Source organism: Mus pahari, chromosome 12, assembly GCF_900095145.1.
Source record: "Mus pahari chromosome 12, PAHARI_EIJ_v1.1, whole genome shotgun sequence".
Taxonomy (NCBI): domain Eukaryota; kingdom Metazoa; phylum Chordata; class Mammalia; order Rodentia; family Muridae; genus Mus; species Mus pahari.
Window position 1 is genome coordinate 88,526,736 of NC_034601.1, and position 16,393 is coordinate 88,543,128.

Sequence of the window (16,393 nt, forward strand, 5' to 3'; positions counted from 1 at the left end):
CCAAAAGTTAAGAGCAAAAGCAGAATTAACAGTGGCCCAGGGATGGCCGACAACAGAGTGGTCAGCCAGGGGGAGCCTTCTTAACATGAGACACATGCACCCAGGTTGGGATTCCTTTTACTTTTATGGTGGTGGGCATCGCCAGCAGCACCAAGTAGAGTCCTTTCCACCTCGGGTCCTAGGTTCCCCGCTCAATGTCTCCTCACCAGGACAGTGTCTCCTACTTTAAACTGATGTGGCACCTGTGTATCACCATAAACATAGGTTTCTTTTAACTGTTCCCAGACCTTTTTTACAATTTTAAGAGCCTGTCACATAGATGGGCGGAGACACCCCATACATTAATTTAAAAGGTGTTAGACCAGAGGCTCCGGGGGTATTTCCAGCCCTGAATAAGGCATAAGGGAGAAGGGCTGTACAATCATTTCTGCCGGTTTCTAGGCCATTTTAGATAGGGCCTTTTCATTCTACTTATTTTCTCTACCTGTCCTGAACTCTGGGGTCGGTAACTTTCATTTTATCCCCAGCTGTCTGACCAAATCCCTGACTTACCTGGGAGACGAAGGCAGGCCCATTTCTCCTTGGCCTGGCCTTTTCCGTCTCACAGGTTCCCTAACTGTCTAGTCCTGCTTCCTTTGTCCCTATCTACCGCTGTGGCCAGAACCTGAGTCAGAACCTTATCCTGTCTTTTGTCCCTCCTGTCTCCATCTTTTTTCTTCTCTCTCTTCTCTTTCCAGCTTTAACCACATCCCTTATAATATAATCCTGCAATCCCTCTATCTACTGCAAATTTTTTCCTAATGTCAGGGGCCGACTGCCTGTTAAAGGCCATAATCACTGAGGCCCGCTGCCCCTCAGACATTGGGTCAAACGGGGTGTATCTCCTGTAAGCCTCTATGAGCCTCTCTAAAAACTGAGGGGGGCTCAGTTGTCCCCTGCATGACTTCTCTTACCTTAGCCAAATTCATAGGCCTGAGAGCAGCACCTCTCAGCCATCAGAACCCTGCAGTGATTGGACAGCCATTCCCTACCTTGTGCCGTGTTATAGTCCCATTGAGGGCGGGTTAGAGGGAATCCTTCATCTATCCCAGCGGTGTCTGGGTAGGGTGTCCAGTACCATCCCAGACATTTTCCCGGGCTTCTTGGAGGATTCTCTCTCTCCTCTGTGGTGAACAGGGTCTGCAAAAGCTACTGAGAGTCGTCTCAAGTCGGCTGATGTGAATACATCAGCGATTTGACCAGGCCTGTTAGTCCTGCAGGGTTCTCTGAAAAAGGAGGGTGCTTAACTTTAAATTGTTCTGGTCAGCCAGGGAGCTAGAGTGGCTCCCTGCCAGCTCCTTGTTTCTGTTGAGGGGCCTCCTGCCTTTTAATTATTTTTAATAAGGCCCCACATAACTGGGGTANTCAATAGTCATCTCATCCTCAGATGACTATTGAATAACTGACTAACCAGCGGGGGTGAGCATTGACCTGGTTCCTCCCGGGGGTACTGTCACAACCCACAGTCATGGCTCTTGGTATCTTTTGGGGAGGGGAGGCAGAGCCTTAGAAAAATCCTTAAGATAAGGTTGAAAACAGATACCAACCTCCTTGCAAACCAGGTTTGTCTCACAGGGAATTCAGAACTGGTCTTTGTTAGACCTTCCCCTGTAGTGCTTAGCCTCGCTACCCTGCTGATGCCCAAACTGGATCCGTTTTATATCAAGACCCAGCACACACAGGTCTGAATCCTATGTGCAGAATGACTGGCAGCCTTAGGCAGGTGCTTGCCCTACCATCTCCAAGGCCACTGATCCCAGTGCAGCCCAGTTATTTTTTTTTTTTAAGATTTATTTATTTATTATATGTAAGTACACAGTAGCTGTCTTCAGATGCTCCAGAAGAGGGCGTCTGATCTAGTTACAGGTGGTTGTGAGCCACCATGTGATTGCTGGGATTTGAACTCGGGACCTTCGGACGAGCAGTCAGCGCTCTTAACCTCTAAGCCATCTCAACAGCCCAGGCCAGTTCTTTCCCCTGTCTCACATGTCTTCTAGGCCTCTTCCTCTCAGCACTGCTCACTGATAACACCTCTTACCCCTTCTCCAGGCACTGTCACTTCCCTGAGGTCACCAGCCCAGCTTCCCTCCAGCTTCCCTTTGGGCTTCTGCCCTGAATCAGGCAGGCACAGACTGAATTAATTTCCCCAAGAACCAGAGAAATGAAAGTGAAACTAAGTCTGAGCTGAGAGGAGAAATGCAACAGGGAGAGAGGGAGAGGGGGGGAGAAGGAGGGAAAGGAGCTAAACAAATCAGAGCACAGTGTGTCATCATCTGAGGTCAAATCAGAGCACAGTGTGTCATCATCTGAGGTCAAATCAGAGCACTGGGTGTCATCATCTGAGGTCACTGAACCGGCTTTTCCCATCACTGTGCTTTCCAGGGACAAAGAACATTGTATGCCAGAAACCATGCTTGATCCCACTTGTGAGAGCCACCAGCACGGACCAGGGGCTAGCCACCAAATCTGCCCTGGCTCTTGGGGCTGAGGTAAAGACCCTGTGACATGGTCTACTCTAAGAGGAGCCTGGTGTCTGTCCTGCCAGTTCCCAGGGCAGGCAGCCCAGGGAAAGGGCTGCAGCAAGCAAGTCTAAGGGCTCTGAGGAGGACAGACACTTCCCTGAGCTGGGGGGATGTTCTCTGCAGAGCAGGGCTCTTCTCTGGAGAGAAGGGCAAAGTGCAGCAGGCCCCAGAAGGCCAGCACATGCCCCCCTCACCAGCCCTGCAGCAGCAGTGTGCTCAGACCTCTAAACCTGTTGTCACAAGGGACCCAGAAGGGCTGGCAGGGCTCCTCAGTGATTTCTGGTATGGCTTGACTCTGACCCTTCCTAGTGCAGCACTGAAAAGAGAAGATTAGCCTAGGCTGTGTTCAACTGAGAGGAAGTCAGGCTGAAGGCTCAGCACAGAGCTGGGAGGGTCCTGGAAAAGCAGGCAGCCATCTGAACTGGTGTCCATACTGCACATGTCTTGGTGGGCTGAGCCTACAATATCAATTTCCCAATCTCAGGACCCAGCCAAGGCTCCTCAGGTTGAGTTTTGTTTTTGAGCTCCATTCATGTGTGGTGGAGGTAGGCAGCAATCTCAGGCCTTTTCACTAAGTTTCAATTCTCCTCTGGAAGGGGCGGAGCCTGCACTATTTAAAGAGGTCTGAGCCCTGGCAGCTGCACACTCTGTCTTCAGGCCAGGAGTGGTGAGTACTGCACAGGGTTCTGTGCAGGGATAGAGGGTACCTTTTAAGGGTTCCTTGTAGACGCGGGTGAACACTGCAGCGCATTTGTTGGTGCTGTAACAATAATGGGGACAGTGACAGTTTGCTTGTGGTGTGGTGACAGTGGGAAGGCAGCAAGCTCAGGCAATCTCTGTAAGTTTCGATTCTCCCTGGGAAGGGGCGGAGCCTGCACTGTTTAAAGACACTGGAGCCCAGAAAGCCAAGCCCTCTGTCACTAAGCAGGAGACTGGTGAGTATCTAGAGGACACCCTGTAGCTCAGGGCAAGGATGCCTCCGGGTTCCTTGTGGATCCTTGGGGGCACTGTGGGACATTTCTTGGTGCTATTAAAATCAGGGGGTCAGTGTCAGCACAGGTGGAGCTTCTAGGCTAGACACAGTGCTCCACCTAGCTGCTGATTCTGGGGGTAGTCTGAAATAGCTCCCCAAAGTGCAATTATCTCTGCTAGGAGGCAGCAGGAGAGGATGGGGTCCCAGGGCCTCCTGGATCTGGGGCTAAGGCCTAGTAGATAAGAAGTTTCAGATCCCCTGCTGCCTAGGCCAGGAGTCCATGAGAAATCAGATGGAGGTCTCTTGTTAGGAGGAATCCAGGTGACCCAGGGGCAGGCTTTGAAGTGCAGACAGGAGCTTGCTTTGGGGACCCTGCTGGAAAGGGTGACAGAGGATCTGTGTAGAGAAATGCATCTGTCCAGGGACTTCCTGGTCTCTAGACAGGACATGCTCTGGGCAGTCTGTAGACCTACCTCTGCTCAGAGTGCAGGTGCCCCTCAGACCTTTCATTCTCAAAGGCTCAACTGCAGGGGACATGGAGGGCAGGAACTCTGGAGAAGAAAGGGTTCTTGAGCCTCTCTGTGGACACTTTATTTAACACCTTGATGGACCTGGGAAGGCTCCCACTCTTAAGAGTCTTAGAGTTGTTCTGGATAGGCATGGTTAGGGGTTCTGACCGTGAAAGGAGCTGGATTCTGCTCCCATGTTGTTCTTGTTTCCAACTGGGCTGAGGATATATCCCCAACAGGGAGCCCTGCCACAAGGATCTTTTTTAGAATAACTGATAGATGGCATATAGTGTCCACACAAATGTCCACTACGAACTGTAGAGTAGAAGCAAGCCAGCCATCCCAAGGACAGAAGGAATAGGCACAGGTCTGCCTTCATAGGAATGCTTAGACCCCACACATCTGTTTACTTGTGTGTGCCTGACCCTGACCTTCAGGTGAGGCATGAGCCTGCATGAAATGTGGTGGTCTTTGTGCGATGCATTCTGCAGTGGGAAAGAGTCAAGAAGTGGGGAGGCAAGGGTGTCCTGCAGGTCCTCTTAAAATTAGGGTTGATATAGTGCTGGGAGCAGCTTCTGCTTGACTGGGCCAAGATCTGAATGGGCAGATGCATTCACCTCAGGCTGACAGTACAGCTGGCTATCCAGGGCACTGAATGTGCAGAAAGGGCTGTGACATTACAGGTTTCTCTGCTCCAAAGATACACCAAGTCTCAAAGGTGACTCAGGAGACTTGTACATGTTTGTGATTTGCAAACAGAACACAGGGTTAAGATCCCAGAAAGGGAAACAGGAATGGAACAGACTTCCTGGTCACTAGGAATCTTTGGTCATGGGACAAAAGGCTGGGACCAGTGATGTCTCTTGATTGTGCAGTGAGACTAATCAAGACAGCCATGGACCAATAGATAAGGCTCAACTGAAGTAAAAGGGTGTTCACGTGTTCACTCTGGAGCCTGGGTCCCCTTTAATATGTGGTCTTTCCAAAGCTGTGTCTGAAGGATTTTTTTTTAGCCGAACAGACTCCATGAGTGCCTTTAGAATTACTCCCCTTTCACGATCCCCTCCCACATGAGAAACAAACACCCACCTTTCCAGAAGGACCCCTGGAACGGGGTGGGCAGGGAAGAATGGAGGTTGTAATGTTGGTATCTTTGGTGTAAATCCTAGCCAAGGTCCAGAAAATTGTATTCCAGACCTTTCTAATTTATAATATTCATTTCCAACAGAGTGCCCAATTGAGAGAAGAAATAGAAGATGGTTCTTAGCACAGAAGAAAACAGAAGCGTTGATTCAGTCAACTTACCCAGTGGAGAGACTGGCCTAGGAGAGAAAGACCAGGTATGACCCATGTCCATCTGAGGGCTGCTCCTTTATGTCATACCCACTGGAGATGGAGTACGCATCCTGGGGCAGGATGCAGATGTGCCTACTGTTATCTTTGCTTGGGCCAAGGCAAGACCAGTGACCCTCTCGTGCCCTTCACTGAATGTGTCCACAATTCTATCTTGCTTTGGGAAAGGTAGTATTATTAGGGACTGGCAGGGCCCTGGACAGTGCAATGCTGTCCCCTGCCCATACCATGAGTGTGTCTCCAGCTACAACCCCTGTTAGGACTCACTGAGACATTACCTCCTAGGAGAAGCCACTTGGTGTCTGTTTTCCTAGAGCTGGGATCCAGTTTTGCTTTGCTTTGAACCAAACCTGGTCTCTGGAAGGAGACCCAACAGCATAATCCCAGTCTTACCCAGTCAGCTATCTGACCTTGGGAGTATCTACCTCCCTTTAGCAGTGGGTTTTCTGTTTCCACAGTAGGATAAGCAGCATAAGTCAGTGTAGCTGATGTTGGTACTCAGGACTGTGTTGTCATTTCCTGTTAGAACATTGGGATGCCTGGCTGCCTGTCTATGTAGAGTTTAACACTTTTAAAATCAGTTTTAACAACAGGGTCAAAGGTCACAGGCAATGAGAAGGATCACTGTCTCTCCCTAAATTTGTTTGCATTTCCTTCCTGCCAGTCTATAACCCTCAGAGTTAGGGGCACAAGAAACTCACACTCAATACGTCAGTCAGTTTTTTATTGGTGTGACCAAGTTCCTGACAAAATCAACTTATAAAGAGGAAAGATTACTTGGCTCACAGTTTTGGAGATTACATCCCATGCCCATTAGATGCCATTGTTCTACAAAGCTGATATCTAATGGCTAGGAAAGAAAAAAGAGGTAGAAGAGGAAGGGTTAGAATCCAGGTTCATTTCAAAGCCATGCTGCCTATAGATAGTACCCTCCCAGCTGCCCCCAACTATTCCAATCCCATCACCTCCCAAGAACAACCAGTTGGGGACCAAACTTTCACCAGGAGGTCTTTGGGGATGTTTCAGATCTAAACTCATATACACTCACGTTCACATGCTTTGGGAGCAGCTATCTATGGTTACTTAGCACAGTCTCTAGACAGATAGGTACTGAGCTTTTAATTTGGCTGTTTTCAGGCCCACAGTAGCTGCACAGTCTCCTCTGAGTAAGAGTCCTAGGGTGGGAGCCACTTGATTTAACAGGCATGGGTATGCTCTGTTAGAGGAGCAAGTGAGACTCTTACACCTCTTGGGGTAAGAGCTGTTGTTAGCAACAAAGCCCTAAAGGACCTCGTGCTGCAGTTCTGGGAGCAATGCCTGGAGTATAGGGTACTGTTGCTAAAGATCCTTTCTCTAGGAGAGACAACAACATATGCCCCTCCTTCTAAGGTCCCAAGGACAAGCCAAGGTGCAGTTCAACCAGCATTCATAAGGGAACCAGTGCATTTATTAGGCTTCCCTGCAGAGCAATGGGTAAGAGTTTACAACATGAATGTGAGTGGCCTTAAAGCAACCACAGTGGAAGGTCTGCACCCAGCAGGGATGATGGCTCCCCAAGGCTATGTAGAGGAAGTCCCCTCCCTTCACTACTCCTCACATATATCCTCTAGTCCTATCTCAATCCCATGATACTCTCCTCCCTCCTCATGTAGGGAAGGTCCAAGAGTTTACAAAGTCGGAAAGGAAATGGCTATGTGACTGTGCAGAGAGCTTCAGCACAGGTTAGTACAGCATGGGGAGCAACTTAGGATGAGGCAGGCAGATGATACTGAAAAGTAAGGCTATGGTTGCCAAGAGCCTGAGGCAGAGGGGCCTGCTGGAGGGCAAAGTATGAGAGAGGTGAGGTGTGGATAGTGTCCTGACCCTGGCAATAGTTCTTCCCTCACCTGGGGGTGGGGCACCTGTGCCTTAGATTATTGCTCTATTTTATCAACTGCTGTGAAGGGATGATACAAAGGCATGACAAAAATGTTGCCAGGACTCAGACTCACTGCTGGGCAACAAGAGCATAGTGAAGTCTCAGATCCAGCCACTTAGCAGCTACCCTGAGTACATTAACTGGGGTCAGACCCCAGCTGGCTTGGGAGTCAGTTTTGTCTGTGTTAGATTGAAACCCAGGACTAATCCTTTGTCAAAGATGTACTTTGCAAACATGTGTTCCCTAGCTGATGCTTTTCCCCCCTTTTTTGGAGACCAGGTTGTTCTGATGACTTTACGAGTTCTTGTCTGGCTTATGCCTTTTGGGCTATTTCTAAGAAACCAGGACTTAACCCACATTTGTAGATTTTGTTGTTGTTGTTCTTTTCAAGAATGCCTACATTTTATGTCTTTTCCATCTATGTCTATGGTGGATCATGAGTCAACTTTTAAATTAGTCTTCCCTCCCTCCTTTCCTCCCAATTCTTTCCCCTCTCCCATCTACTCCTCCTCCATTTCTCTTCAGAAAAGGGCAGACCTCCCATGGATATCAACTAGCCATGGCCTATCAGGTTACAGTAAAACTAGGCACCTTCTCTTCTATTAAGGCTGGATGAGGCAACCCAATAGGTGGGAAAAGTCCCCAAATCAGGCACCAGAGTCAGAGATAGACCCTGTTCTCTAAGAGTTTCACAGAAGATCCCTGTGCCTCAGGCTCTTGGCAACCATAGCCTTACTTTTCAGTATCATCTGCCTGCCTCGTCCTAAGTTGCTCCCCATGCTGTACTAACCTGTGCTGAAGCTCTCTGCACAGTCACATAGCCATTTCCTTTCCGACTTTGTAACATAAGTGCAGTGAACCTGGGTCAGACCCATGCAGGCAACCTGGTTGGTGTTTAGTATACTTTATGGTGTAACATAGCAATGTAGGTTTTTTTTTATGTGTAGACAGTAAAATGATCCAATATTGCTTAGTGAAAAGCTGGCCCTTTCTCAGATATTCCCTTTGTATCTTATCAACGTCAGTTTCACATAGTGACTTTCAGGGTTGTATGTTGTGTTGCATAATACCATGTTCCATTCTGTGAAATACTACCTTCTCAGCTACAGCTTTATCACCACCTTGGGACCAGAGGCTTCCATGCTTCCACTTTGTAGCTCTGTTTTAGAGTCATTTTGCTTGTTGGAGCAGAATTTAAGCCATTTATATTTAATGTACTGCTGTTAGATGAAAACAGTCATTATTATTTGTTTTTTTTATATGAAGCATTTGTTCTTCTCCTTTTTCCTTATAGTTTTCCACCTTTGGGACTAAACGTCTATATTTTAGGGGTGCATACCATGTCCTCTGCTGACTGGTTCACTAGTTAGTATGAAACTATATAGTGTTCACCTTTATTAAACATAGTAAGTCTACCTATGAAGGACACAATCACAACTTCCCATGTGGTGTAAGAACCCTTTCTCTACTATTGGTCTCTATCCTATCTATCATGGTCTTCCTTTTCCATTCATCGGAAACCCCACAATGCATTGATGCTGTTTATGTTCAGCTACCATCTAAGGATAGTGAAGTCATAAGAAACTGGTGCCAGTCACCCACTGCTTGTGGTGTCTGATACATGATATGGATTTTGGATTTCTCTTCTTCTCTTTTTCTACATGCAGGACACCTTTTACAATTCCTGCAGTGTGGATGTGCTGGGGATGAATTTGTTCAGGTTTCATAAATGGAAAGTCTGTATTTTACCATTGTTTTCTGGGTTGATATTTATAATAACCACCTCCTGATGTTCATGAGAAAACCCCAGGGGAACTTCAGAATAGAATACAGGTAACCTGACTCCTAAATGGTCACATTTCAATCAAGGTGCTTACCTCCCAAGTTTTATTTTTTCACCTAAATTATGGGGTCTATTGATAACAGAGCACTTAAATTAAATTTAATATAGTTTAGTTTAATTGCTTTACCATAGGGATGGAAGAGATATGTACAAAGTGCTCAGTGACAAGTCTAAGATAAACTCTCATCTTCCTTTTTAACATAGTTGCAATTTAATTAGCACGTCTAAAAGTCACATAATTCATTAGATAATTTTTAAAAACCTTCCTGGCTTCTTGAATTCTATAAGGTAAAGACCACATTACTGGACCTACTAATTCCAAGCTATCAAGCGTTTATTTCCAGTCCTCCATGTAGCTTCACTCTTGTCCTCAAAAAGATATTTTTGCTGGGTATAGCATCCTAGGTTCATGGTGGTTTTGTCAGCAATATAAATATTTTTTTAAATGGAGTTATAACCCAGTAGTTAAGGTATTTTGGCAAATGCCACCCCACTGTTTTCACACTTCCATTATTTCTGATAAGAAATTGGCTATCAAGCTTGTCTTTGTTCCTCTGTATGTAAGGGGTCATTTTCTAACTACTTTTAATATCTCCTATTTATAACTAGTTTTAAATAATTTGATTCAAATGAACCTTTATGTCGGAGTGTGTGTGTGTGTGTGTGTGTGTGTGTGTGCTCCTGAGGTTTGTTGACTTTCTTCATCCTTTTGGTGATGGTTATCATTAAGGAAGTAGGCCCTGACTCTCAGTAGGTAGTAAGGGGAAAGTGGCTCAGGATAACAACAGTAAGCTGCTCAAACATGTCACCATGAGAACAGAGGCTATGATTAAAAGGGGGATTAAGGGTTAAATGGGTGGAATCTGGAGCACTGGGGAAGATGTGTAAGAGCTATGAGAAACATCCCAAACAGACTAAGAAGCCGGGCTCTCTGGTCAACAGGCACACAGGAAGCTCTTGAGGATATATGTAGGGCATGATCAACCTTCTTATGTTTTGGCTTTTAATGAGGCTAACTGTAACAGAGTAAATTGTATATAAGGATGGTTTCTAATAAGAATCTTGCATTCGGGAGACCATCTCAGATCACCCCACAGACAAGAAGCCAAATACGAGGTAACCAAAACAGACTGTAGTAAAGACTTGATGCCTGTGATAGTTTTCCACTGTAGTGGAGCTACAAGCTGATCAACATGAGAATAAAGAGAGTTTAGTATAATAAACACCGCTGGAGATCTATGATGTGTGTGCATCTCAAAGGTGGGTGGTAACACTTCAGAGCAACCAGTAACTGGGGGATTGTCAGTATCAAAGCTGGAGTCAGAGGTGGCTAGAATGGGGCTTTAATTACTCCTAACTGAGCAGGCATAACATAAACAGTATATGATCATCTCCCTGGTTGGGCCAGAGGGCATGCATAGAGTATGTGCCCTGCCATATAAAAACTATGGACAATTGGATGGCTTTACTTCTGCCTTGGAAACCCTTGTTACCCTCTCTGTCTCTGTCTCCCTGTCTCTCTGTCTCTCTCTTCTCTAGAGACAGTGAATCTGGGGTTACCTTTGCAGGTCCATTACCTGCAACCAGGAGCATGCTGTACTTTAGGTGCTTGGGCCATGCACAGCATGGATCCTGGCTCTTCCATCACCAAGACAGAAGAATCAACATTTTTCTACTTCCTTAAATATATTTTACCTATTTCTCACTGTTTAGAGAATTCTAACAACACGTATATTGCTCTTGAACTCTGTTGGCTTTGCTGGAACATCTCCTGTAGAGCATGGCCTCACTCTTGCTTTCCCCTCATCTAGGAGTCTGTGAACAATCTCTGCAGTCAGTATGAGGAGAAGGTGCGGCCCTGCATTGACCTCATCGACTCCCTGCGGGCTCTGGGTGTGGAGCAAGACCTGGCCCTGCCTGCCATCGCTGTCATTGGGGACCAGAGTTCAGGGAAGAGCTCTGTGCTGGAAGCACTGTCTGGAGTGGCCCTCCCCAGAGGCAGTGGTGAGAGCTCAGTGCCTATTGCTTTGCTAGGCTACGGGCCCTGGAACTTCAAGGGTAGAAACAGGTCCCCTCTCGGTTTGGATACATAGCAAAATAAAGGTCAAGGTGCTCTTACTTTTTGGCATGTGGTGCAGTCTTATGGCTTCTTCCTCCTCTCACAAGGGCACCAGGTTCAGGGTCAGTCCCTTGGGTTCTACCCATGCAGCTTCTCAAGTCCTCCATCAGCCTACACTACCTCTTTTTGGGCTCTGTATCCAACAGAGTCACTCCAAGTGTTGGGGCTAAACACATGTGCTGAGGGTGGAACATCTTTCAGTCATCACACTCTCCCATTGTACATTTTGAGAGTCACTTGAAATCTGAGTTTGCAGGAGCTCTGATTGAGTGGGTCAGGTTCCAAACCCCTTCCTTTGAGGTGACTGCTCCTTTCAGAGAAGAGACTGGTGTCCAGATTAGTGTTACTGAATAAATTCTATGGCTGAGGCAGTCATTGGGCACTCAGGGTACCAACTGGTTCAGGAACCCTGGTGAAATGCCATAAACATGACAAGAGTTGAAAGGAGATCATAATATGAGGCATGATGAAGTGGCCTGAGGGACATAGTGACCAGGATGTATAAGCTAGTAGGACATGTCAGGTATGTTAAAGGTTCTACCAAGGTCCCTATGGAGCTGAGAGTGCCACACTAGGAGGAACCCTCCTAAGGGTTCCTTAGCTACCAGCCTAAATTAGTTGGTAGCTTTTACCTGAAATGTATAACCATGACCTGGGTTCTTGTTTTCAAATTTTAGACCTGAGGTCACCCTGGACAGGCAGCATCAGAGTGAGGCCAGATATTTCCATTCCCAGCATCTCTGCAGATGAGAGTGTGAAGGTGTGGACACCTCTAGTCTAAGGCCCCATACTGGTGTGTGTAGCAGAACACTGGATTAACATGGATCTCGTCTTATAGGTATTGTCACCAGATGCCCTCTGGTGCTTAAATTGAGGAAGCTGAATCAGGGAGAGGAGTGGAGAGGCAAAGTCACCTACGATGACATTGAAGTGGAGCTCTCTGATCCATCACAGGTGGAAGAGGCCATCAACAAGGGTCAGTATCCTGGTTCTCCCTTATCCTCTGGCTGGCTGTCAACACTGTGCCTTGAGTCAGTGGAGAAATGCTGAGTCTTTCTGTAAGAACCTTGCTCCTTTCAAAGCTGCTGTCACCTAGGATCCCTTCACAAAAGAGGCTTCGAATTCCTGCTCTGTGGCTGTGGCACAGTTCCTCACAGAATGCCTTAAGGAGGATTTACATTCTATCCTGGATTCAGGGGGTTGTGTCCATGGTCACCTTTTTCCTCTGATCCTGGGAGGAACATTATTGTGACAAGAACAAGTGGAGCAGACAGGAAACAGAATGAAAAAGGAGGGGTCAGAAATAAGTCATATGGACTTGTCTCCAATAACTTACTTCCTCTAATGTAGTTCCACCTCCCAAAGTTCCACCTCTAGAAGCTCAAAATATGACCAGCTGAAGACCAACCCACCTTTTCAGTGCAGGAGCCTGTGGAGTCACTACATAGCCAATATATGCTTTTCCAGAATTCTCTGGAATAAGATCCCTTCTACCTGCCCTCTAGTCTCTTTATCCCACCACACTAAGCTTGACCAGGCTATCTTTTTCCTCCTTTCCAGGTCAGAACTTCATTGCTGGGGTAGGTCTGGGGATCAGTGATAAGCTCATTAGCCTGGATGTCAGCTCCCCAAATGTCCCAGACCTGACTCTCATTGACCTGCCTGGAATTACCAGGGTGGCTGTAGGCAACCAGCCTGCAGACATAGGACGCCAGGTGAGACTTTAGACCCTACTCTGACACATTGGGCTTCATGGGTGCTAGAGTATGCCCAGGGCTATGTCTAAGAGAGAACTTGTGGAAGTTGGAGTAAGATTGAGTAGCCAGGCTTTACCACAACCTCCATGTTTGATGGAGACAGGGAGACAGATGGGTGCAGTCCATGGAGGTCAGGGCCTGAACCTTGAAGCAAGTGGATGGTCAGGACTATCTCACTCTGGATCCTGTCTCCATAATTAAGAGTCACCATCTCATTTATTACAGATCAAGAGACTCATCAAGACATACATACAAAAACAGGAGACCATCAACCTGGTGGTGGTCCCCAGCAATGTGGACATTGCCACCACAGAGGCCCTGAGCATGGCTCAGGAGGTGGACCCTGAAGGGGATAGGACCATAGGTAAGGAGAGTGAGAGATGACAGTGGTGTGTGATGCAAGTGAGGTACATCTCCTGGATCCAGATAGACCAAACTCAGGGTCTAACTGAGTCCAGAGACAGCAACCCCCTCATCTCATCTCCCTGGTAGGAAAGGCCTGAGGAGCCAAAGGTAGACAAGCATAGGGAGGAAATCATATCTACTGAGACTCATTGGGTCAGGAGCCATGGTAAAGTCCATGGCAGGGTGAAGAATGAACAACTGTTGTCTGGGTGGTGGCCATGGAGAGGAGCTCAGGAGTCTGCAGATGATAGAGGGGCATCACTGTCTTCACAAAGCCACATACACAAGTCTCTGTGGGTGGGTTTCCATCTTGCATGGGTTTTGTATAGATCATGTCTGCCTCAGCCAAGGATGGGATCCTGGTGGCAGTGAGAGCTGAGCTTCCTGCTATCTTGGAGCAGTGTGTATCCTCTGATCTCAATGCCTGTCCTTCAGGAATCTTGACCAAGCCCGATCTGGTGGACAAAGGTACTGAAGACAAGGTCGTGGATGTGGTGCGGAACCTGGTGTACCATCTGAAGAAGGGCTACATGATAGTCAAGTGCAGGGGTCAGCAGGACATCCAGGAGCACCTGAGCCTGAGTGAGGCTCTTCAGAATGAGCAAATCTTCTTCAAGGAACACCTTCATTTCAGGTGCCTCTGCCATACTGTCCAGTGTAGTGAGAATTGCTGGTCAAGAGAAGACCTGACATGAGGGGTGTGTGTGTGTGTGTGTGTGTGTGTGTGTGTGTGTGTGTGTGTGTGCAACAGCCTGAGGATGATTGCACCTTGAGAACCACTGTAGAATTTTCCTTAAGGAAAGAAAAATGTACAAAGTAGTCTTAAAGAGTATTAAGTAGTGAAAAAGGGAAGTGGACTTGCCAAAGTACCACAGTCAAATGGATCAGGAACCAGAGTCACAACTAGAACAGAGCAGAGGAAAAGTAGGAAACCCAGATCCTGGCCATGCCTTTGACACGTCATAAAGGTAGACTCAGCTACGAGAGATACCAGTTCAGCCATCTATGGCAGGGACAACTATTCAGTATCTCCAGAAAATGATGCCAGGTTATTACAACAAAACAAAGGCTGGCCAGCAGTAGACACTGCTGATAAGAGCTGAGCTTCCAAATGCACCTGTCACTGATGGCTTCTAATCCCGAAAGACCTTTGAAACTTCCTACTGCAAGAACATTCTCTTTGAAAAGAAAAGGCTGTCCTAATCTTAATGGGAATTTTTTTTCCTATTTAGTGTGATATTGGCTATAGGTTTTTCCTATATAGCCTTTATTAGATTGAGGCAAACTCTCTCCACCCCAAGCTTCTCCATGACTTTTGTCCTAAAAAAGGATATTAGATTTTTGTCAAAGTCTTTTTCTGTGTCTAATGAGATGATCATGTGGTTTGTCTTTGAGTTCATTGTGTGATGGATAATCACTAATTGATTTATATATGTTAAACCATTCTTATATCTCTGGAATGAAACCAACTTGGTTGTGATGAATGATATTTTTGTATGAGTTTCAATTTGGTTGTCAAATTTTACTGAGAACTTTTGCATATTTCTTCATCCAGGAGAGTGGACTGTAATTTTCTTTTCTTGTTCTGTGTTTATCTGCATTTGGTATCAAGGTAATACTGGCTTCATAGAAGAGAATTTAGAAGCTATTTTTCATTTTCTATTTCATAGAACATTTGAACAGTACTGGTGTGAATTTCTTGAAAGTCTGGTAGAATTCTGCGTGAATCCATCTGGTCCTGGGCCTTTCTTCGTTGGGAGAGAGTTCTTATTACTGTTTCAATCTCATTCCTGGTTATGGGTCTGTCTAAACTGTTTATTTCAATTTGGCTTAACTTCAATCAGTATGTTGACTACATCTAAATTTTACCCATGACTTTTGGGCTTTTCAGTTTCATAGAATGTATAGATAGATTTTAAAAGAATGTCCTTATGGGTTCCTGCATTCTACCTGAATTTTTTGTTCTCTCTCTCTCTCTCTCTCTCTCTCTCTCTCTCTCTCTCTCTCTCTCTCTCTCTCTCTCTCTCTCTCCTTCCATCCGTTCATCACCACTTTGGTTAATTTAGCCAAAGGTTTGTCAATCTTGTTTATCATTTCAAAGAACCAACTTTATTGATTTTTTTCTATTTTATTTCACCTATTTCAACCCTGATTTTAATTATATCTTCCAATTCAATGTTCGGAGGTATTGTTCGCTTTTGATTTTCCAAGACTTTCAGGTGCATCATTAAATTATTAATTTGTTATATCTCAAAGTTTTTGATGTACTTATGTTGTAAACATTCCTCTTAAGACAGCTATCACTATGTCATAGGTTTTTATATGTTGTTTTCATTTCTACTCAGTTCTTATCTATCATCTATTATCTATCTATCTATCTATCTATCTATCTATTTATCTATCTATCATCTATCTATCTATTATGGTTTTTCAAGAAAGTGTTTCTTTGTGTAGCCTTGACTGTCCTGAAACTCTGTAGACCAGGCTGGCCTTGAACTCTGAGATCTGCCTGTCTCTGGCTTCCAAGTGTTGGGACTAATAGAGTGCTCCACCACTACCCAGCAAATTAATGAAATTTTTAAATTTTCATATTTCTTTCTATTAACAATCATTATTCAGTAGTGTGTTGTTTAGAGTCCTTGAGTTTGTGTATTATTTGTAGTTTTTATTGCTGTTAATACATAACTTAATTCTGTTGTGGTCAGATAGAATGAAGGTTGTTATTTAATGCCCTGTGTTTATTGAGATTTGATTTATGTTCTAATAGGTGATACATTTTAAAGAAAGGTCCATGAACTACAGAGAAGAATGTATTCTTTAGTGTTTGAGTAGACTTTCTATAAATGGCTGTTCGGTCCATTTGATTTTCTTCTTCTTCTTCTTCTTCTTCTTCTTCTTCTTCTTCTTCTTCTTCTTCTTCTTCTTCTTCTTCTTCTCTCTCTCTCTCTCTCTCTC

At 45.6% G+C, this 16,393-nt stretch overlaps 1 protein-coding gene across 3 annotated transcripts in view; it reads left to right on the forward strand.

Annotated features, from left to right (window-relative positions):
• The first annotated feature begins 2,505 nt into the window (after window positions 1–2,505).
• Window positions 2,506–16,393, forward strand: part of LOC110329754 (interferon-induced GTP-binding protein Mx2) — a 25,742-nt gene continuing 11,854 nt past the window's right edge. The window contains exons 1-7 of one of the 3 annotated variants that reach the window (XM_029544507.1): window positions 2,506–2,528; window positions 5,272–5,383; window positions 10,969–11,161; window positions 12,115–12,252; window positions 12,837–12,991; window positions 13,259–13,397; window positions 13,874–14,072. In XM_029544507.1, coding sequence (XP_029400367.1) covers window positions 5,300–5,383; window positions 10,969–11,161; window positions 12,115–12,252; window positions 12,837–12,991; window positions 13,259–13,397; window positions 13,874–14,072 — 908 coding nt within the window. In that variant the 5' untranslated portion in view covers window positions 2,506–2,528; window positions 5,272–5,299. The other 2 variants (XM_029544506.1, XM_029544505.1) reach the window with 2 other exon arrangements.